The sequence below is a fragment of the Pelecanus crispus genome, chromosome 1 (genome assembly GCF_030463565.1).
Source record: "Pelecanus crispus isolate bPelCri1 chromosome 1, bPelCri1.pri, whole genome shotgun sequence".
Taxonomy (NCBI): domain Eukaryota; kingdom Metazoa; phylum Chordata; class Aves; order Pelecaniformes; family Pelecanidae; genus Pelecanus; species Pelecanus crispus.
In genome coordinates this window covers 217,899,816-217,923,000 of record NC_134643.1, presented here as the reverse complement: position 1 = coordinate 217,923,000, position 23,185 = coordinate 217,899,816, and the positions used below count along the sequence as shown (strand labels likewise).

At 37.6% G+C, this 23,185-nt stretch overlaps 1 protein-coding gene across 3 annotated transcripts in view; it reads right to left on the bottom strand.

Annotated features, from left to right (window-relative positions):
- GRM5 (glutamate metabotropic receptor 5) overlaps positions 1-23,185 on the bottom strand; it is a 295,278-nt gene that overhangs the window by 64,563 nt on the left and 207,530 nt on the right. For all 3 annotated transcript variants that reach the window (XM_075708134.1, XM_075708140.1, XM_075708149.1), the window contains exon 3: positions 4,428-4,663. In XM_075708134.1, the coding sequence (XP_075564249.1) occupies positions 4,428-4,663 (236 nt within the window). The remainder of the gene's footprint in view (positions 1-4,427; positions 4,664-23,185) is intronic.

Below are 23,185 nucleotides of genomic sequence, written 5' to 3'. Positions count from 1 at the left end.
CAACATACTTTGCTTGCATTGGGTTTTGTTTCTACTCTGGTTAAGATGCATTTGTAAAACACCCTCATTAGAAGGAAAAAGTGCTAGGAATTTGAGTTCTGGCGAGGACACTTGTCTATAAGAAAGCAAGAACATACACACCTAGTCTTCAAAGGTCCAAAGGCAATCAATACCAAAGGATTGGATTAGTCTTTTATGACCTGAAGATGGCTGTTGCATGGAGTTACTTGTCTGGACCAACTTGCACACCTATTTAAGAACCTTACTGAATTGTGTCCTTAGATAATAAAAAAAAAAAATCTGTCGGGTGCCAGAGGAGGAGCCAGATCCAATTATTGTAAAATCCCTAGTGTTTGGAGGCCATTACATGTCTCCTTTTAAAGATGCATTTTAAATTCCTTGCTCTGACTCTTGGTATTCAGAGGTGCCTGTAGCAGCTCTCCTGTGGCATGGAACTGATTACACTGAAAATCAAGTCAGATAAGCCTGCAAACTTCTCACTTTCTGTAGTGCTCCAGCTAGGCAGAAAATCAATGTACTTAGCAACAGCAGTGACACCCATTTGGATTAAGGATGTTCAAATCTGCAAATGGAAAGTGGGCTTGATGCTAAAATTTTCACCTCAGTGTGAACTAAGTGTATGTGAAGGGATGGAGACTTTTTAGTGCTAGATAGAAATGAATGGAGAAAAAATTATTTTGGATTGTTTTTTGGATTGTCTTTATTTGGCTGATTTCATCTCTTTGTTATGCATATCTTACTAAATCTTGTCTTCTTTTCATAATATTACTTGTTTGGCACTGTCTATGGATAGCTTATGTTAAAAACTGAAAAAAAACCCTTGCAGGTCACTGAAGCTGGCTTCATTAACTTATGACTTCATGTATTTTCTGTCACAGAGGTAAATGTAGCCTACCATTTTACTAGGCAGGGATCAGCAAAGTAAATACAAAGGTTTAAACAACTAAGTTCATACCTGGGGCACAGGTGAAGTAAATTTTCTATTCAGATTTCAGACATATCTCCCTGTGCTTATTTTCTTTCTGTTTAAATAAGTTGTTTATACTGTTAACTATTGTTTATTTTTTCATGACAGTACAACCGGGTTGTGCAGAATAATTAATTTTTTCCACTAAATTAATGGTTATTGCTTTCTATATAGACACCATTTAATAATGATCTCATCTATCAACACCAATCAGCTTTATGTTTATCTTTTTATCATTATCCCAAGAAGTAAAGAATGGCTTGCCTGTTGGTGCAAAAATAGATTTTTATTTCTTGCCACCATTTCTCAATAAACTCAATCTCTTTAATTGGAAACCTGAGACTGAGAAATACATCTAGCATCTTTTTGTTTTGTTTTGGTTTGGTTTTTTGTTTTTTTGTATGCAGCTGCTGGAGAAGAGAATGTATTTCAGCACTAATATATTCATCATTGTGCAGAAACTGTCAGGACAGTCTATGAAATGATGGTGGCCATCAAGGGCAGGTATCACCTTTATAATTGGGAAGTCTGAACTGAGGGAGTTTAAGACCCAAACCTCGAGTGCTTGAAGTTCATAGAATGGAATCATAGAATAGAATCATATAATCATTTAGGTTGGAAAAGACCTTTAAGATCATCCAGTCCAACCATTAACCTAACATTACCAAGTCCACCACTAAACCAGTTAAGGGCAGAGTAGCAATTTTGTGTTTCCTGGCTTGGTGGCTGGATTATTTTTAATGAAAGTAAAAACTAAGAATCATTAAGATTGGAAAGGACCTCTAAGATCATCATTCCAATCATCAACCCAACACCACCATGTCCACTAAACCATGTCCCAAAGTGCCATGTCTACCCGTTTTTTGAACACTTCCAGGGATGGTGACTCCACCACCTCTCTGGGAAGCCTCTTCCAATGCTTGACTACCCTTTCCATAAATAAATTTCTCCTAATATCTAATCTAAACCTCCCCTGGTGCAGCTTGAGCCCATTTCCTCTTGTCATATCACTAGCTACTTGGGAGAAGAGACCAACGCTCACCTCACTACAACCTCCTTTCAGGGAGTTGTAGAGAGCAATAAGGTCTCCCCTCAGCCTCCTCTTCTCCAGACTAAACAACCCCAGTTCCCTCAGTGGCTCCTCATAAGGCCTCATAAGTTAGGGAACCAAATATGAATTTAGGAATCAATATAAAGATACAGTTTTCAAAGTCATGTGGAACATAGGAAATGAGGTAGAAACAAAAATTACCATGACAGTCTCAAAAAATTCATGTTAATTTTGAGGTTAAACTCCCAACATCAAAATCTCTGACTCCTGCAATTCTCAGAGAATACATTTGTGTCTTTCCTGCTGGTAAATCCACAAAGTTGTCTAACTTCAATATTTCTTCACTTTATCACACACCCTTGCCTAGTTTTGGGGCTATTATGAGAAAAACAGCATAGGTGTCCTAGCACTTATAACCCAAAGAAATGTCATTAAATAAATCTGCATGTCATCTTTCTGGCCAACCTTTGAATTTCCTTTATATGAATTTTGACAGATGGTCTAGATCAAAATCAAAACTATAAAACTGAGTAATGTGATGACTAACAACTTCCTGTGTGAAAAACCTGATTAAACGGGCACTGTTAATTGATTGCTGTGCGTAGTGTTGTTAATCTGGGGAACTCCACAACTGAATTAACGTTTTCCGCCCTACAGCAACCAGAAAGAATTAAAAGTATTATAATTTGGTTTTTGTTCCTTTACTACAGCCATCATGGCCCAGCACTGAATATGACAAAAAAGCTGAAGGAATGGTAGTTAGAACAATCTATTTGGGAAATTAGTCCTTTTCTCTGTTCATGATTTGCAGATCAGCAGATGGCAATTTTTGCACATTTCTTTGTGCATTTGACATTCCTACGTTTTAGGAACCTATTCGAGCTGTGGCTCATTCAGGATCTCTTTGTGGGAAACCTTGCAGGGATGAGTGCTGTTCAAACCGAGCTATTCAAGCTTTATGATTAAGTTGTCTCATATCCATGACTGGGTGACCTCATGTCTAAAATAACATTTCCCTGCACCCCTGAGATAATTTTTTGGTGGTGGTGAATTGTATTTTAGGAACTATAAAAGATTCTGTAGTCACCTACATTTCACAGTTCCCAGTCTTTCATAGAAAACAGAAATTAGATTCTCCCAGTGTTGGTAAAAAGTAAGTAAAAGAAGAAACCCAGAAAAGCCAAGTTGAAATGTTGTTGCTAACACAGCACAGTGGTAGAAACCAGGTCTTCATTAGCCTGTATCCAGCCGTGCCCACTGTACTGACATCTCAGGAAAGAGATCTACATTATCATGGGGAAATCAATGAAGTTTACTGCTCAATATGGAGTACCCGTCAATAGTGCAAATAAAACCTGTGTCAGGCTGTGTTGGAAGGGTAGCAGAAGAAAAATAATGGAGAAAAGTCGGTTGTGTTTTGAAGGTGTACACTGAGATTTTGGGATTCCTAGATTCAATTTCCCACTCAGCCACAAACTTCCTCTGTGACCTTGTAAAAATCAAAAGAAGATTTATGATCATTAAGTGGGACTTAAGTGGGGTTTTGTGCTGTGTAAATCCAAGACTTTGATCCTTAAAATAGTTTCTTGGTCTCACGGGCGTGTGGAAGTTATTGACAGTTTTAGGAGGAAAGGTCCCTTGGGGCTTATGGCTGTGGTTGGGCTAATGCCCAGCACAGCACCACCTCATGCCCCAGCATTGGCAGGATGTCCACTGTCTTAGTACTGCTTGGAATCTCATGAAGTAAAGAGTAATTAAAAGAAATAATGAAAACCCCAGAAAAATGCACCACATCTTTCTGGGGAAAAAAGTTTTTGCCACTGTTTGCAAAAATGACAAAATGTTATGGCAGTTTTTGCTAAAATCTGTACAATTTAATGAAAAAGATCAGCTCAAAATGGCATTTCCCAAAATGACTCATGGCTGAAAGAAAACCTAATGAAATCTTTCAAACCAGCTAGTCTTCTATCTGAAGTACACAAATAATCATCATTACCATACTGACTTCAGATAACTTTTAGTATATTAACTCTCTCAGTGCTCCTGTGAGGTAAAGCAATATGATTAGCCCTGTTTCAGAAAAGAAGCACTGAATTTTGGATTACAACATTTTTGAAAGTGTTTAGATGCCTATGGAGGTAGAGTAGTATCAAGTTTTTCAAATATAGAGAGGGTTAGCTACTGAGACTATCTATTTGTTTCTTTAGAGATCTGAATACTTTTTAAATTGTGGTTGTCATTTTGGAAAGAGCAAGGAGTGCAGTTCCAGCCTCTTTCCTTCCAGCCCCACTCACTATTCCACCAGACTAGACTGTATCAGTCCAACATGAGCTCTTTACACCAGACGTTCAATCTGGTTTATACAGCAGAAGTAATAAATTTACTTACTTGTGCAAGTCTTGTTGTATTTAGGGTTCTCCTGAGGAAACCCTTCCAACCGGCACTGGAACCTGTGCTGCCAAAATTCCTGAAACCATGGATTTCGGTGATTGGTTTCTGGCCGAAGCTGTAGGTAGTAATCATCAAACCATTTCACATCAGGAGACTGGAGCTTGATCGTTATTCCACCGACAGCTTCACGCTGATACCCATCTGTCACATCGTACCTGTCTGCCCAGCCATCACTGCAGGGATAAATGAAAGAGAGACAACAATAACCACTCAATGGAATAAGAAAAGAACTTTCTTAAAAATAAAATTTGGAGCCTAAGAACACACACCCACACCTGTGTTTCTGAGTGGAGTTTAGTGAAGCACCAGTAATACTTCTAGCAGAAGAATTCAATGTTTTCCTTTTCCTTACGTTTGCTTGTCATTGGCACCTTCTACTTAGATGATATATTCTTCATACTTCACTTCAGGTAATTGAAACAACATTGAAAACCATAGATCCTGAAGCCTGCCGTGTATAGGCACATCACGCTAAGCCTCACTGAACTCTGGGGAGAAATTCTTGGATTCAGTATTTTACTGATACTGGGATGATACTACTCTCACCTGAAAGGACATGACCTTGAGGACAGGACCTCTTACAGTGTGAAGGGCAGGACTGTGTTGCAGACCATGCCTATACTGCTCCATGGAGCATGGCACAAAGAGCCAGAAGCAAATTTTGAAAGGGCTGACACTGTTCAAGCAGAAATACCGGCTCAGAGCTCAGATGCTGAGACAGTATGGAATTGCATCTGAAGCAATAAATCCTCTCTGCAGACATGACTAATGAAGCTGGGCAGACCATCATGCAGATCCTGTTGCTTCTGTTTCTTGGTTGCTGGTGGCTGGAGTATTATGAACTTTTGTGACACTGTCCTACACGCAGAATTTTAATCCCCTTCTGTTAACCTTTCTGCTTGCAACACTGACCACAAGTAGCCAGAAGTGACTGAAAACCCAAATCAAACAAAACGTTACAAAATTCTCAGGGTAATTCCCCTCTCCCAGGTTTCACAATGGATTTTCTTGGAAGTACTGACATTTACAAAATTTCACTCAACTCCACTGAAAATGTACATCTCTCATTAGAGCATTGCAGATTTCTGCTCTTTTATCATGAACATGATATTTCAGTTTTTCAAAAGCCTCAGGTCTTACAGTTAGAAAATTGTAGAAGAATCTCAGATTGGTTTTTTTGCCTCTAAAAAGACACTAATGTTAATGACTATAGAAAGCAGCTTTAAATCCTAAAGGTCAAATAACTGAAGGATAAAAATAAGCTTAATTTGTCTTATTTTAAAACTTCATGAGTTGTTTAAAGCTAGCCCTAACTATTTTAAGTTAGTTATAATATAACTGATGTAGGTGACCTTTATCTATATTATTCTGTTATTGTATTTTGATCATTTGCTGCCTGGCTTAAATTTTGCTCCTGTATTGCAGAGCATGCAGGAAACCTGCTGCAGTCACTTGGTCCCCAGCACATTCCATGTTCTCTACACAGGGACTCAGCTGTCCTCACACAGTGCAGAAGTCAAGACCTCAGACAGTAACTCCTGCACAAGACACTGTTTTCTTTGAAGCCTGGACTCTTTTACCATTAGCACAGCTGCAATGTCAATAAATAGCAGCTTAACCAGTGGGAAAAAAAAAAAAATCCAGTGTCTGGAACGAAAATGAAGGGACTATTAAACATGCTTCAGATTTCAAATGCACTAATTTACTCAGCACAAAAGAGTTAAATATACATTCATGAAGAAGAAAGATGAGCACTGATTTTCAGCTCAGATACAGCACTTGGAAAATTTACCTTCAAGCTTTGATCCAATTAGGCATGAACACAGGTGTTAATGTTCCCAACCACACTCAGGAAGCTCAGTGCAGGCAAACCCCACCTTCCACCAGGACTATTTACTGGACGAAGAGTTAGAACCATTTATGGGTTGTTTTGTGGTAAAAACTGCAGAAGGTTTTTTAAATTTATGAGCAATTTAACCTTTTCTTTGAAACATTCATCTTAATCTTTGGCAAGTTTTTAAGCAGTTTTATCCATCCTCATAAAATCTGGCAGGTTTTATGAAAGCAGGAAGTGATAGGTTTTCTGCAGTGTGATGTTTTTTTTAAAAACTGAATAGAATTTAAGAGAATTAGAGCTGTGCTGTCAGTATCCCAGCTTTATGAATTGTCTCATAAACAACTTGGAAAAAGCCTGTTTTCTTGTAATTAATTTCTTTATCATTTTTCAGCGGAACAGTTTTGTAGATCTAATCCAGCAGAATGCTATAAAATTTATAGTATTACTTAATGAATAGTTTTCCCCTCTAAGAAGATTTGCAACAGAGATACCCTTTTATAACTTTAAGTTATTAAAAAAGATAGAAATAACAACTTCGTATTACATAACCCTTCTTCTCAACTTTTCTACAGAAGGACCTCTTAATTCAACAGAGCTGCTTTTCATGCAGATAGGTATTTCAGTTTAGCTTCTTGGGCAAAAGGCTTTTAGGAGTGTTATAGAAAAAATGTTCTCAAAGTGTGTATTGCAGAGACAACAATGTACACATAACAAAGCTTCAGACAGACAAGGTGGCAAAGCAAATGCTAAACTAATATCTAAAGGCCAGTGAAAGTGGAGTAGGAAAACAGGCTTGCCTGAATATAAAAAAGCACCAGTAGTGTGTGATATTTAAATTCTGCACCCACAATAGAGTAACAACACTTATGGGATGTCAATGACAGGATGATATAGACGTATTTGGGATATTAGACCTGTGACATCCTCTGAACTCAGTAAGGGGTATGAAGATGACGGAGAAGGGGACAGAGAGGGAGATACCTGCTTACTTTCATAGTCCTGCCTGTCCTTCCTTAGAACTTCTTTCTTCTCCTAATGGCTTCATTTTACTGTAGTAGCTGGTGATATCATTGTACTCTATTTGTGGTTGCATTATGAAAGGTTCAAAATAATATTATCCATCACTAAAATCTACTGGTTCAACTGACAAAAGACACTCTGGCACCAGAAATTGGCTGTGACAAGGAGCTCCAAATGAAGTCCAGCATAATCTCCACTCTCACGCACAGAAGTGGTGAGGTGCAGAGGTTACCACTAACACAGTACAAGACTGAGTGCTGGTGAGAGAAATGGTTCTTTATGTTAGCAGTGGGGTTTATAAGATATTTAGGTGAACAAATGGTTATGAACAGCTTCCTCGCAGGTAGTAAAGTAAACTAAGTGTAGGTGAACAGTATTCCAGTAATGATTATGTAAGAGTCCAAACAGATTAAATAGGACATGGATATCCTTCACAGATCACTACACAAGTTCATTTTTTTTTTCTCCCTTGAATGGACACTGTGCTTTGCCATTTTTATTCTGATTAGGTGATTAGGTGATTATGATTATTAGAAATAGATGGTGTTGCTTTTTAACCAATGGGCAAATGTCCTTGAAGTGATCCCACCAAGACTTAAAGATAGAGTTGCATGTGAAGAAACATTGCTGTGAAAAAAACCAGTAGTTGCACAGATGCAGCACTAAAAGTAAAAGCCCCTTGCTGAGATATCTATCAGGTGTATGCAGTAATGAATATATCTTATTCATCAGCCTGCCAGGGTAGAAAGTTGTCAACAAGGTAAGAAGACTATGACATGTGCAGATCTGGCTGCCCTCAATATTACACTCACATTCCACACAGTGGGGAGTTGTCTTTCAAGATCATGACATGTTCTCCTCTCATCCAGTTCTTTTGTGTTTATATTCTTGGCGGTCAGACTAATGTCTGGTGCATTTTCCATAAGGCTGGTGGTGTGATACAGGATAATAGCCATACTGTATCAAACAAAATCAATCATTGTTAATGAAGTTTCTAAAAAAAAACACCCAAACCCAAAAAGATAACATTTAAGAAAATTCTTGTGTACCAAAGAAAATAAGGAATCACAGAAAGAAGGGAAAAGGGAAACATAGCTAAATTGCTTTTACTGTTGCAGTACTAGCAAGAGATGAACTTGAAATAGGAGGTTCATTATCATAATGTTCTTTATCTGTTATCAGATCTTATTTGCATGTGTACATTGTCCCAGCTATGAGTTTTTGAAGGATATGCCAGGGTGATGGAGATTTTAGTGAAAAAATATCCTTCAGCAAACAGAGGGGAAGAGTTCTGCTCCTTTGTTAAACTTCTGTTTAATTTACTCACAGTAAATCACAATACAGTTTTACAACACAGAAAGGCTCCAATAAATGACACAATAGAGCCACCAATATTTACAAAGTTTATTAATTAATAAATATGAGAATTAATGAATAAATGTAAATACAATAAAATAATTCAATATTTTAGATCGTTACTGTACATACAATTACTTTTAAACATCTGAACAGAAAAGTAGAGGCAAATGAGACCCTGTTTAAATGACTGGGTTGCACAGCTGTGATAACAGATTGTGAGCACCTTTCTTCCTTCCTTCCCCACAACCCTGGATACTAACAGTACGGAATAAGTCTTCAGACTCCCCTAGCTGAGCATACCTGAACAAGTAAGACTGTCACTGTAGGACCAGTATGTATTGTTATACTGTATGTACATAGAAGATAGACATGCAGACTTTTTAAGATTATGTTTGCTATGGTAAAATGTGAGAAACTTGAATGTGGCTTCCTGGATTTTCTGTGTTTTGTCCTTTCCCATCTTTCCCATCTTCCATGTGAAATAGCCAGCACCAATAACAGCTTCCCCAGACGGGTGGCACTGTTGTGCTGACTTCAATCCACTTTGCCTATCATAGAATCATAGAATGCTTTGGGTTGGAAGGGACCTTTAGAGGTCATCTAGCCCAACCCCCCTGCAGTGACAGGGACAGCTTTAACCAGATCAGGGTGCTCAGAGCCCCGTCCAACCTGACCTGGAATGTTGCCAGGGATGGGGCCTCTACCACCTCTCTGGGCAACCTGTGCCAGTGCTTCACCACCCTCATTGTAAAAAATTTCTTCCTTATGTCCAGTCTAAATCTATTCTTCTTTAGTTTAAATCCGTTATTCCTTGGCCTGTCACAACAGGCCTTGCTAAAAAGATTCTCCCCATCTTTCCTGTAGGCCCCCTTTAAGTACTGGAAGGTCGCAATAAGGTCTCCTTGCAGCCTTCTCTTCCCCAGGCTGAACAACCCCAACTCTCTCAGCCTGGCCTCGTAGGAGAGGTGCTCCAGCCCTCGGATCATTTTGGTGGCCCTCCTCTGGACCCGCTCCAACAGGTCCATGTCCTTCTTGTGCTGAGGGCCCCAGAGCTGGACGCAGGGCTGCAGGTGAGGTCTCACCAGAGCAGAATCAGGATTGATGTTCCAGAGAGGAAGCACTGGAATTAACTATATGGAAAAACACTTCCCCATGCACAAGATGAAAGAACCAGGAAAAACATCTCCTAATTAGAGCTAGCTAATAGCTTACACTGTCAAGATATTTTAAATGAAAAGGCATTTTTTCTCTGAACTAGAAATGCTTATTTGTGTTTTAAAATTCTCAGTCTTCTCAAAACTACTCTGAATGAAAATGATACTGTTTAATATCTTTTTTTTTTTTTTTTTGTGAAAGGAAGGGGTTTAGATATAATCCCCAAGAACACAGTATCTCTCAGTATAATTAGCATAATTCTTTGTGTTTTTAAAACAGAAAAGAAATTCTGTGTTCCCTAATTTAGACTTTTTGGACAACAATCTGAAGTAAACACAGGTTTGGCAGCTTAGGTCACCCACTCAGTTTTGAATATCCATAGCAGCAATTCTGTATTATTGTCCCTATATGTAAGATCTGTTACTTTTGTAGTCCAAATCACCTCAGTTGTGGGAACTGAAACTCTAATAAGACATCAGATCTGAACAACAGCAAAGTGATTGCACAAGCTGGCATGCCTACAGACTAAATGGATGTAGGATTTATTTTTAAACATTAAAAGTCTTTTATACTGTTTATGACATTTCTTAAATCTCAACTATAGGGTTCAGATTTTTCTTTATGATGTTGACTTCAATGAATGTTTTCAGATTCTTGAAAATTAAAAATTAAATAGATACTATAATCAATTATTTTTCCAGTCAGTACCACAATATCCTTCAAGGACAGCTTCAAATTTAAGTATTCTTGAACAATGCCAAAGCCTGTTATGATTTTGTTGTCTTTCCATGCAGCATCCTGACAGTGCGAATCAGAATTGGAACTTCATCCTGCTGACAGTTGAGTATATAGAGAAAGACACACAACCCATGGTTTGAAGAGTATTGATTATAAAAATTTAAAATTTAAAAATTTAGCAGGCACGTATATTGGATAGTAAAAGAGGGGCAGAGCAACCAGGTGACACTGTGCAAATTGGCATTCCCCAAAACTACTGCAACTTTCCAGTTACTGCATAATATGAAACTTTGACCATAAACCTATTTTAATTTTATTATACTAATAAGTTAAGCAACAGTGAATTGCAAATATGACTTTTTGGCCATTGGGGACATTTTTTTAGCTGCTCACTTTAAAAAAGTTAATCACGTATATGCTACCAAGGTATCAAGTATCAGGTATGTACTATCAAGTTATCAAGATTTATGGAGAAAGATCTGGAGTATGTTTTATGACTTCCATACACCTGACATATTGAAATGTGAGACTATCCTCTTTAAAGGGTATGTGGTATTAAGAATTTATTTGGATTGCTTAATTAACAAATAATAGCAAACGATGATACATGCTAAAGTTAAAATGTGGATATTTTAAGCTGGTCTTTCCTAAAGTGCACACAAATTTCTTCATAACATACTGCATTCCATACAGAGCCAGCTGACCTACACAAATCTATGCAAATTCTACGCAATATGTGTGTGTTATTTCAAAATCCTTTGAATGCTTTTTTGCTCTGTATCAGTGAAATGGTTCCAGTTCTTTTTTTTTTTTAGAGTAAAAAGGCACATATTGTCTCTGACACACCCAAATACCGCTCAGAGGCCACAGTTCACAGTTGTAGAGCTAAGACTCCTTTTGATACCACTCCTTTGATACCACTTGATTTTCCTTGCCCAGGATGGTAGAGTGGCCTCTTCTCAACTGCTGCCAAGCCTGGGTGGGAGAGGGGAGCAGGGAGAGGACTAATGTTAAACCAACTGCCACTAGGTAGGTGGACATCCAGACTGCCAGCTGGAAGAGATGTTCCTGCAACAGTTCCTCACCATGTTACATGTTGTCTCTACAGCTAACATGATGGATGTTCTGTCTTTTTGCACCAGTGGGATGCAGCATAGAAATCTGGAGACATGTCCACTAGTTTGGTCCATTAAGTAGCTCACTATACCAAAAGTAACTTTCCAGTTATTGGCTTTGGCCAAACTGTGATCACTGAACTGTCATCCATCAGTAACAGTGAGCTGGGAAATGCAGCTTTAGGATCGCTGTGAAAACTGCCAGGAATGTTTAGCACACATTTCTAAACCGCTGTTTCTAAGATCACACAAAATGCTGAGAGATACATGTATGTAACAAAAATAGACTTCCCACACTCTTTTTTGTAAACAGTTCCACTTATTTTCTAAATTGAAAATGCAGCAGTATATTGGGATCAGTTGAGCTGATTTCTTTTTCTCTAAAATACCTCCCCCTTCAGTCTATAGCTAAAGCTATTACAGTTAATGAATACATTTATTAGGCTGTAGACTGGTCTTTTATTGTTATGCAAAATCTGTTTGCAGGCCACATAATGATGATGGAAACTGTTGTTCTGCCCACGTGTAATCACTCTCCTGCCAAAAATCTGACCGATAGCATTTGAGAATATATTTGAGAATTTTTCTCCACCTGTGTAGGAATTTGTTGACTGAGTGGCTGCCTTTAATTTTCCTTTAATTGTATTTCTCTGCTCTTTCAGCTTTTTTTTCTATATCATAGAAGCTCTAAAAATATTAGAGTCCTCACGCTCTTCTGCAAAGCGCTGCCAGTCTTGCAAAGGTAAATTTGTCTGGTTTATGTTGGGGAGGTGGCATTGCTCTTGGTGAGCAGCTCTAAATTGTTGCATTTAGATGAGTTCATTTTATAACAACTGTGTATGCAATGAATGGGGATTCTTGTCTTGCTGCCTGGCTTTTTTTAGATTGCAATTCCTCATCTTTGTCTTCCTTTTCATGCATATTATAAAGATAAATGAATTTAAGGGTAATTCAAAGGAAAGAAATGAACTCATTATTTTTAGGCAGTATGACACACTGTTTTCTACAAGATGATATCTAGAAGTAGCTATGCAGTGAATTTGGCAGATACCTTGCACAGGGGATTATTGGTACTAATTACTTGCAGAGTATCCAAACTTCCCCAAGCTGAGAAAGGTTGTGATGGCAACTGGAGAGCTTGGTAGTCTATAGCAACATCTAATTTGCATGAAAACAGAGAGTTTTGCAGCTGTCTGCATCTGTAGTTCAGAGCTGCAAAGTAATGCAGCCTGACTGTAGTGTGGTCTACAACAAAATAGAGTTTCCAATGTGTGATGCCCTTTCCTCATGCTTGCAAGCTCTCATAGCTAACCAGTCTAACTGGAGGAAGTTATATCTGTACATATAAATTATATGGGCTGTCCCCTAAACTGAGGAGAAATTTGACTGAATGTTACCCTTTAAAACACCAAGGATATTCAACTTTTGTAATATGCTCTCTTGATTCCTGAATAACTCTTTAGTGAGAATAAGGCAAATATCTGACATATTACCAGGAAGAAAGGCATTTTGGATGCCTAGGTTTGTCTAGGCTAAATAAACCCAGTTCTTTCCAACTTTCCTTTCAAGAGCTGTTTTCTAAATTTGCTGTCGTTATGGGTCTTATGCTTCCTGAAAGTGCCCAGCTAGTCCTTGTCTCTGCAGACTTAGTGCTACTTTGGGATGCTCTGAAAGTGCTGACAAAATGTCAAGGATCTGACCTGGGTGGAGGTGCCAGAGAGCAACAAAATGAGAGCTTTGTGGAAGAAATGTGAAAGGGCAATGATGGACTCTCCTACTGGAATCCACATAGACACAGGGATGTCCTATCCTGAGCTGGGGATATTCTCATGCTTGTCCACATTCCCATGCTGAAGACAACAAACAGTTGCCATATTGTCTCCAGCCTTATCCCCGTAGCTACCAGGAGGAACTGCTAAGCCTTTAATAAGGAATGGGAAGAGGAAGAAAGCATGATGAATGGTTTCTTCTCTTGAACAACATGTTGGGAAAAGAGGACCAGGGCCATTTTCCAGGTTTCACATTAGTTAAGGACTGCCTAAAGAGGGAATAAAAGCAAAAGAAGGAGTGTGTGCTGCAGGAAAACCTAAAATTTATTTGGGAGTTGGCCATCAGACATCAGAACTGCTTTCATCACTGCTTTGTTGAAGGGTAGAAAGATTACTTCACATCCTTGAAGTATATTTTCTAAATATGGCAGCAGCTTTTCTTTTCAACAACATTAATGCTGTTGACTCATATTTATAATTCACTCTAAGCTCCTCAAACTGCAAACTTCTCATAGTGACAGCCTAAAAAACACCGGTTACATAATGTCAGCAACAGCAGAAAAACAGGAAAGAAAAAATGGTTCATCTCTAAAACATTTCAATCAAATATGTATTTGTACTGTGAACATACTGATTTTTATCTTCTCTAGAACACATGACTTCAATATAGCCTCTCAGGCACTAAAATGTAATGTGCAATGCAATGCAATGTTATGCACCTACTAAACCTATATAAACAAATGACAAAGAAAAGGGATGTACAGAGGTCAGGTGTTGGCAGAAATGAGAAGCAAAAATGTACTGTCTTGAAACACTGTCACAAAGCTATTTTCTGTGCATCCCATCTACCTGAAATGGAAACATCCCTGGAATGAGCCTGAATCCAGGAGGATCCTCAGTTTGTTCCATAACAGCACAACATGATCATAAATATAAGACAATACTATTTTTCTACTCATGATTGACTTTGCTTGCATTGATTGAGAGGATTTTTCATTATATCAAGTCCACCAGGAGAAAAATAGCTTATTCTGAATCAGAATTCTCTTGTATCAATGATTTACTGGGGCTGCCAGTAATGGACTTATTCTCTACTAGACATCCAGGCACTGCTTTTATGGATATACAACAATCCTTACAATAAATTCAAACATAGTCATATGAATGAACAGATAAGTGAGATAGCCTTGCTACATTAAAAATATTTCAGAAATGGGTAAAAAATCTGGTTTAAGTAAAACCATTCACTTGACAGAAAATGTAATACACATAAACATATGTATAAACATATACATATGTATCTATATTTGTATATATAAATATATATTTATCTCCAATGAGTATATATTTACATTTTTAGCCTGAAAAAGTAGCATGCAATAGAAAATCTCACATGTCAGTATACCAGCTATTATATGCTTTTTTGTATATATTTGTGAAATTATTGAATCTATTATACCACTATGAAATATAATTCAAAACAACACTTGAGATGTTGCATCTTATTGTTTCTCTAGAAGAATACTTTAATCATAGATAATATACTTAATCTTTAGATGTATAAACAAGGAAACAGTATGAATATATCAGTATATATGTATATACCTAGGTATTCTGAAGAGGTGCAAACATTAAACAAAGTGAGTTAAAAAGTCAGACAACAAAATCAAATTTAAAGAAACAAAAATACATGTCATTTCAGCAGTTACTTTTAATAATAATACATATATTAATACTAAACCTTATTACTTTGGAGAGAATTTGTCTGTTTATGACTAATCAGAAACTTTGGGGTGAGTCTTAATGTTGTGCTCACACACAAACAATTAGAACATGGAACAAAAAGGTGAGGATGATATGTTAACTATTTTATTTGTATTTTTAGCCCCTATTTTGAAACCATACATACCTAGAAAGGTTCCATTGGTCTAATAGCACGCAATTGAACAGACTCTTACTTTTTTTTTTGTGATCAGAAATACAAATCTTAAATCTCCAGACTTCAGTGTATGCTCTATAGTAAATCTAGAGAGACTAATATAAAATTTGTAGTGGTAAAATGGATAGCAAATTCTGTGTGTTCAAAGGTTTTAAAATGACAGATGTTATGTAGGGTTTTTGCAGAGAAAGAATAAGTCATTTCAAGCCAATAATTGCAATAATTAGCACACATTTAACCAAAAATACAAAGAAATTAATATTCACAGTTCCCTGGGGAATCAGTGATTCCAGTATTTTTTTTAACATCCTATTCAGCAAAGTGAGCCAAATATGGCAAAGGAAACCAAGTCAGACCTAGAATAATGACCCAAGCAGGGTAAATACACTGAAATCCTCCTTCTGCTGAAATCAGCTGAAGCTTTGCCACTGACATCAGTCAGGACTGCCTTCCTAGCTCTGTGCTTAGATCAAGACATATCCCTCTAATTAATTCAGTCCCTGCCTTCAGATAATATAATGTGTGATGAGTAGCTCTTCCCTTGGACTCACATTGGTATTACCCACCGATATCCACAGAATTGAATTATAGAACAGCTTTATAAGCCCTTCATCTTCTAAAGCTTGGTTCAGAATAACTCAGGTGTCATAGGCTATAAACACGAGGTTCTTTCAGTCAGTTGTTTGTGGAGGTAGACACACATTTTAATGATTATCAGAGGAGGAACGTCACCAGAAAGGTTCATTGTCCTCAGACGGAAGAAATTGTGTCAAAGACCTAGCAGCCGGACCATTCCATCACTTGCTCTACAGCATTCAAAGCCAACTTCTTCTGAAAACATTGTGCCATAATAGATGTGCTGAAATAACAGAGCTAACCTATAATATATACATCACAAGATTTGAGGAGTCTGGACTAAAGGATTCTTTGCTGCAGCAAATCACAAATCTCTTACAAGACTCACAACGGGTCTACACAGGAATACCTTGGTGGCATAAAGCAATGTGAAAACAAAGAGTGATTTCATAGAATCATAGAATCATAGAATGCTTTGGGTTGGAAGGGACCTTTAGAGGTCATCTAGCCCAACCCCCCTGCAGGGAGCAGGGACAGCTTTAACCAGATCAGGTTGCTCAGAGCCCCATCCAACCTGACCTGGAATGTTGCCAGGGATGGGCCCTCTACCACCTCTCTGGGCAACCTGTGCCAGTGCTTCACCACCCTCATTGTAAAAAATGTCTTTCTAATGTCTAGTCTAAATCTATTCTTCTTTAGTTTAAATCCATTATTCTTTGGCCTGTCACAACAGGCCTTGCTAAAAAGATTCTCCCCATCTTTCCTGTAGGCCCCCTTTAAGTACTGGAAGGTCGCAATAAGGTCTCCTCGCAGCCTTCTCTTCTCCAGGCTGAACAATCCCAACTCTCTCAGCCTGGCCTCGTAGGAGGCTCCAGCCCTCAGATCGTTTTTGTGGCCCTCCTCTGGACCCACTCCAACAGGTCCATGTCCTTCTTGTGCTGAGGGCTCCAGAGCTGGACGCAGTGCTCCAGGTGAGGTCTCACCAGAGCAGAGTAGAGGGGCAGAATCACCTCCCTCGACCTGCTGGCCACGCTTCTTTTGATGCAGCCCAGGATACGGTTGGCTTTTTGGGCTGCAAGCGCACATTGCCGGCTCATGTCCAGATTTTCATCCCTCAGTACCCCCAAGTCCTTCTCCGCAGGGCTGCTCTCAATCCCTTCATCCCCCAACCTGTACTGATACCAGGGGTTGCCCCATCCCACATATTTCCTTTGCTATATTTCTTCTGCTGAAGCAGCTTGTATTTCTCATTTCCACAGAAAACTGATTCAGAAGCATCATTTTCAAAAGAGAATGCATGTCTATGTGGTCCACTCATTTTAAATCAGCTACCTGAGTTGTCCAGTGCCTGAAGTTAGACATTTTAAGTGACCATAATTCCCACAGTGAGACTTTGCCTTGATTTCTGTGTTGATGTCCACACAAACATGACAGATTTATTATCAAAATACCCAGAACTTGCTTTACTATACCCAAAACAAAGCTCACCAAACACCGCATTCTCTCCCTGATCGTGTTCAGTAGTAAAATTCTTGTATTCAGTCAAGATACAAAGCAGAATTTGAATGAGTTTAGCAAACACCAACTCACATACTCTACCATTTTAATGGGTGAGGATTTATGTCAGTAACAAAAAGTAATAGAAGTCTAATTTGAAGTGGTCTTTAGGCATAATGGATCATTCCAACTTGGGTGAAGTTAAGAGTGCAAGTCGTAAAACTTTTTCCTAAATCACTTCCAAAATGAGGGAGTACAGGAAATCTTAAAAAAATGTGCAGCCAGTGGCTTCTTTACTATCTCTTGGTGTTGTGATATGTCACAAAAAAACCTTAACTTCTCTCAGCATATATATTGCAGAGCTTTCTTTAAACTGCAATGACCCATGCAGAGGAGGAATTTTAAAATAATGTGAAAGAACTCACAGACCAGAAGAAGCCATTAGAACAGGACCATTACATTTTGCTTAGATTCTCTGCTCAAGCAGGCCTGATTCTCACTGAGCAGCACTTTTATGGCTCCTTTATTGTACTGAGTCGGCAGAGATTGGCCGTAACAAAAATAAGAATGAGGCCCAGGGGTGATCTACACCCTAGGTGTGCAATTGCATCCTGCACAAGAACTTTGTTTAAAAATACAAGTAGCCAATATATAAAGTTGAAAACAAATGCAATCCAGAATATACTTGCGAGAAAAAGCATACAAATGTGATGAGATGATCACACTTCAAGTAAAAATGTGTCATTTAACACAATATATATATCTAATTGTATGTCTACAAAGAAGAAACTATTAGAATAGGACTCTTAACCTACTTTGGGTGAAACTACTGAACACAATGCTTATACACATGCAAAGCCCTTAAGACATCATAATCAAGCTTTAAGTTTCAGAACTGTGGCTATGGTTACCACCAATGAATGACATGTGAAATTTATCAGCACCTCCATGTCTGTCTCTGCAAACACAGGTCTATCACTAAAACCACACAGTCGCCTGCAATTATTGAGATACTATTTTGGGGGTTTTTTTTGGCTATAAATCTGGCAGAAAAGGCTATGAAAAGAAGCGAGTGTTAATGGTCCACAGAAAAAAATAATAGCCTGTAGGGGTTATCTGGAAAACTTAAATATCTGTTCTATAGTACAGTAACACTACAGGTAGTTATTTGACAAGATCTTTAAAAAAATGTATTGCAAAATACATTCCAGAATTAAGCTATACACAGATGCACATGGATGACATAAATTTTAGGAAATAGTGATGCAAACCCAAAACCTGATTTTTTTTTGTTAAATAAATTATAACTTCATGAGGTACATGCTCTTCTGTATTGCAGTCATATTTCACAGAGGTTTTTTGATAAATGACATTTGAGAAGTACTATCTTGTTAACATTTCAAAGTCATATGCAAGATATAGTGCAAGACACTATAATTCCATCTGGAATTTTTTATTGCTTTTCTTGGTGTATCCAGGCCTTTTATGTCCTAAACCAATGATAACTTATGATAATAGAGCATAACTTATCATGATTTATCAGTTAATACATAGCAAGGCCTTTCTCTGTGACACCTGGGTAATTGAAAGTTCTCCAACTAAAACAGTAAATTATATGGCTCATGTATGCTAATATATTTTCTAGCTACTCCTCTGTAAATGGCACAATAACCGTAGGGGTAGATCCTTTGTTTAAAATGTTATATACACATTTCCATTCAGGGTTCATACTGAAGTCAAGGGCAAGACTCTTAATGACTTCAACTATTTATCACTAGCTTCATGGGCAACAAAAACACTGTTTATTGCTGGGAGTAGTTTAATGAATTTATCTGCTACAGTGTATTTGAACCAAACTCTAATCTGAATATTCCAGATACTGGAAAATTAGTTTCACATTTTATGGATAGAGAGTACATGTTTCAGAAATCTGATTGGCATTGGTCAGCATGAACTAAGAGCAACACAACCTCTAAATATATGCTTTGCTTTTCTATATCTTAATTTTTTAGTTCCAATTTAGATCCATAATTTAGTTCTGCAATTTAGTTCCCTAATTTTAATTCAGTGCCTACAATATTCTAGATATTTTGTAAAAGTTTATGGGAACATTTCTGTAACACTACAGATACTGAATAAATCAAATCTGTTTGTCAAATGAAAAAAAAAAGTAATCTTTCAGTGCTAGACACAATATAATGTGCTGAATCCATGTCCATGTTGCCAAGCAACAGATTACAACTAAGAAAATGTAAATATAAAAGAAAATATTAGTAAAGATGAGATCTATGCTGTGGCAGATCATTAAGCCATGTTGAACATTGAAGGTACTTTTTTGAATGAGAGAGCCAAGAGATATTCTTCTGTTTCACTGGTATTTAAGAGATATTAATTAAAGGCATAGACTTGCTTTCCTAACTATGAGAAGCATGAGAAAAGATAAAGTGAGAAGTAACTATGAACAGGGGTAAAACTAGTAAGGTTATAGTGCCGAAGTGACTTTGGAGCACAAAATCAAATGGGAGCTTTTGCTCATGATGGCAAGTCTCAATAGCAGCTTTTCTCAGCAGAGTTATATCATTTAAAAATTGTGATAATAGGCTGGCAGAAGCCCTATTTTAAATGGAATTATGCTAAGAAAAAAAAAAAAAAGAGAACCTTTTAAAATGGTTTATTTCGCTTGTTCTGCTTACACAAGTTTTCTGCCATGAACTAATGCTAAATCACTTGGAGTCTTCAGAAGTACCTAACAATAGTAGATCAATGGACTTACTTGACCTTTGCAAAGAAAGTGCACAAGAACTTTTCAAAAATGCTCCATATAGTCCAATTCTGCTCTCACTGAAGTCAATACTAACATTTTCAGTGACTTCAAAAGGAGCAGAGGAAAGGAAGCAAGGTGAAAAGAAAAAAACACAACTTCCCAATTGCCCACCTTGAGGGACAAGAACCTGCATGCCAGTTTTAATTAATTTTCATTTCAAAGTCTATTGGAATACGTTTTCTGGGCCATTTAATCCCAATCAATTTGCAACAAAGCTGTTGTGGCTTTTCTTACCAGCTAACCCTTTCAGCAAAACTCTGGCTTATAGTAGCAAACCTGTTAGTCTAGATATTTAAAATGCTTTTATCAATCTTTTGAATGCAACTCTGTGATAGTTAAATAAAAATTGATTATTTCAGCTGATTATTTTATTTGATTATTTTTAAATGTATGTTGTTTAAAATAACATTACTGCAAAGTCACAGTTCTTTTATTTAATTCCTTTTTTTTATTCTGTATTAAAGATTGTCTTGCTTATTCTTAACAAACCAGAATAAGTTCACTTATTTTCCTTTGTCAATCTCAGATAGAAGTCTGAGCACCTCAACAAGGGATGCCAAATTTTATTTGGATGATGATTCTTAATCGTGTTTTATTCATTATCCTGGCATGAATATTTGTTTATACTACCTAATAAAATGAAACAAATATTCATCATCAGATCTCTTTTGGCATTCCTTTTCCTATAAGTAACATGCTGATATTGTTTTTTAATAGAACCCTGCCTGAAGCAATTTATTAATTGGGCTAGAAAGTGTGAATGGACATGACTAAACATGACTAAACAGTTTGATGGTTAGACGATTAAGCTGGGAGATGAGGGATTTAGAGAACATTTCGGTAATTTCTATGTAGTAGAACAGAGGTAGTGAGGAGACAGAGATAAGCAGCTCAGAATAATTTCTGAGGAACTTATTGACAGCTCAGTTCAATTCCTATCCTGAGTGGGTAGAGAGAGGAGCTGAACACACTTTCCAGGAAAAGTGTGCAAGTTGGGCATGATGGAGCATCGCCCAATGACAGTCTTGCGAATGCTGGTTTGTTACAGGTGAAATGACTGTGGCATTCCACTACAAATTATTTAGCATGTTTCTCCAGATGTATAAGTCTCTTACTATTACGCTATCAGTCCATGTATTCCTTCCCCCTCAGTAATATCTTGTGAATCTGTTGGCCTCTATCTAACAAATACAACAGACCCATAATGGTCTCGAAGATAAGAAGTTTGAACAAACTTTGTGAAAGCCAGCTGTTGGAGAGAGGAAAGAAGGTATTTGTTCTGAATATACTATGCAAGGAAACACCATTGCCGCTGAGCTGCTTATGTGGTCTGTGAGGGAGTAGTTACCCAAAGCTTACTGCAGTGCTTGCTAACACTTGTACAGCCAAGAATGCATATTGATAGGAAAACTAGCTTCTCCAGTGCAGTGGGACAGAAATTCAGCAATGTATTGTTTTATTTGTGTTGAGGTGGTTTTGGTTTTCTCAGGGCTATGGTAGGGACATGAAAGATGAGAAGGAAATACTCTTGGGTAAATAAGAAAAGAAAAGCTCAGCTTGACAAAATACTGTGTTTGAAAAGTTAGAGACATGTAGTAGAGGCAGAACAACAGTTCATGTGTTGCAAATGGGTAGGTAGAGACCATGGTGTGTGGACTACACGATACCCAACTATGAGGGGTGACTGTTTGTTGGAAACACAGCTACTTCATCCTCTGAGACAGAAATGCCAGAAGTGGACAGAAGTGAACTATAATTTAGTCAAACTAAATAGTCAAACTACTTGTGGTGCATGAGGTAAAATTAGGTCTACATGGCAAACATGGCCAGCAAAGGCAGAATGTCAGTGTAAAAAAGCAGCAATAACTTTGGGCCTGAATATAGCAGCAGAACAACATTTTCCTTAAATAAGTAGGTTATATATTGCATTACTTCTCTCTTTTTTACCTCCATTTTTTTACCTTCACTGAGAAGTGAAACTGTGTGTAAGTAATGTAGCATGAGAAAACGTAAAATAAATGTGCAATTAATACTGTGACAAGAAAAGACCAGTCATTGCAGATGTAGAATTTTTCAGGAAATAGCCTAGTGGTATACAGAAACCAGTTTGACTTCTATTCCTCCACAGTGTTTACGCAGATTAAGTTGAGTAGTAAAGGTTTTGTAATTTGGGAGGAAATACCCTAATACAAAAAGTCTATCGATCACAAAGTGCGATCACAACTGAGGTCTGAAGAGGGCTCATGCAGACGGCTCCCCCTAACGTTCAGGCCAATGATGTCAGGAACAAAAAGCTACTTGTCCTACAGGTTACACAGATATTTGGGTTTTTTTTTCTCTGTTTCTGACAATAAATCAGAGTATCCAAAAGGCTGAAATAGTCTGGGGTGTTACAACTGCCTGTCTACCCACATGGCATTAGTGTTAACAAAGGGTGTGAACTATAACTCCAATGAAGCAAAAATAAAGCAACTTGTGCTGATAATTTTATAGCTCTCAAAAGTTTTGAAACTTGTCAATACTTCTATGCTTATTGCTAAAATAAGATTATCTTATCACTGTATTTTGTGACATTTGAGGTTTTTATTTTGAGCTCATATTCTTAAAATCCCTTCTATGCTGTGGACCATCCAGACTTATACAGATTTGGAAGAATGAGATTCTAATTAGTTTTAGTGGGACAATACACTTGATATCTTTAATGATAAAGGTAATTAGTGATAGTGATAATCAGAGTACACTTAGGATTTGGGAGCTTACATCTGAAGTCTTTTTGGGCCAAGACTTGTGCTTGTCTGTGTTTGTCACACTTCTATATTTATATTCATGTATATTTTTATAAGTGTTTTAATGACTTGAATAGCTC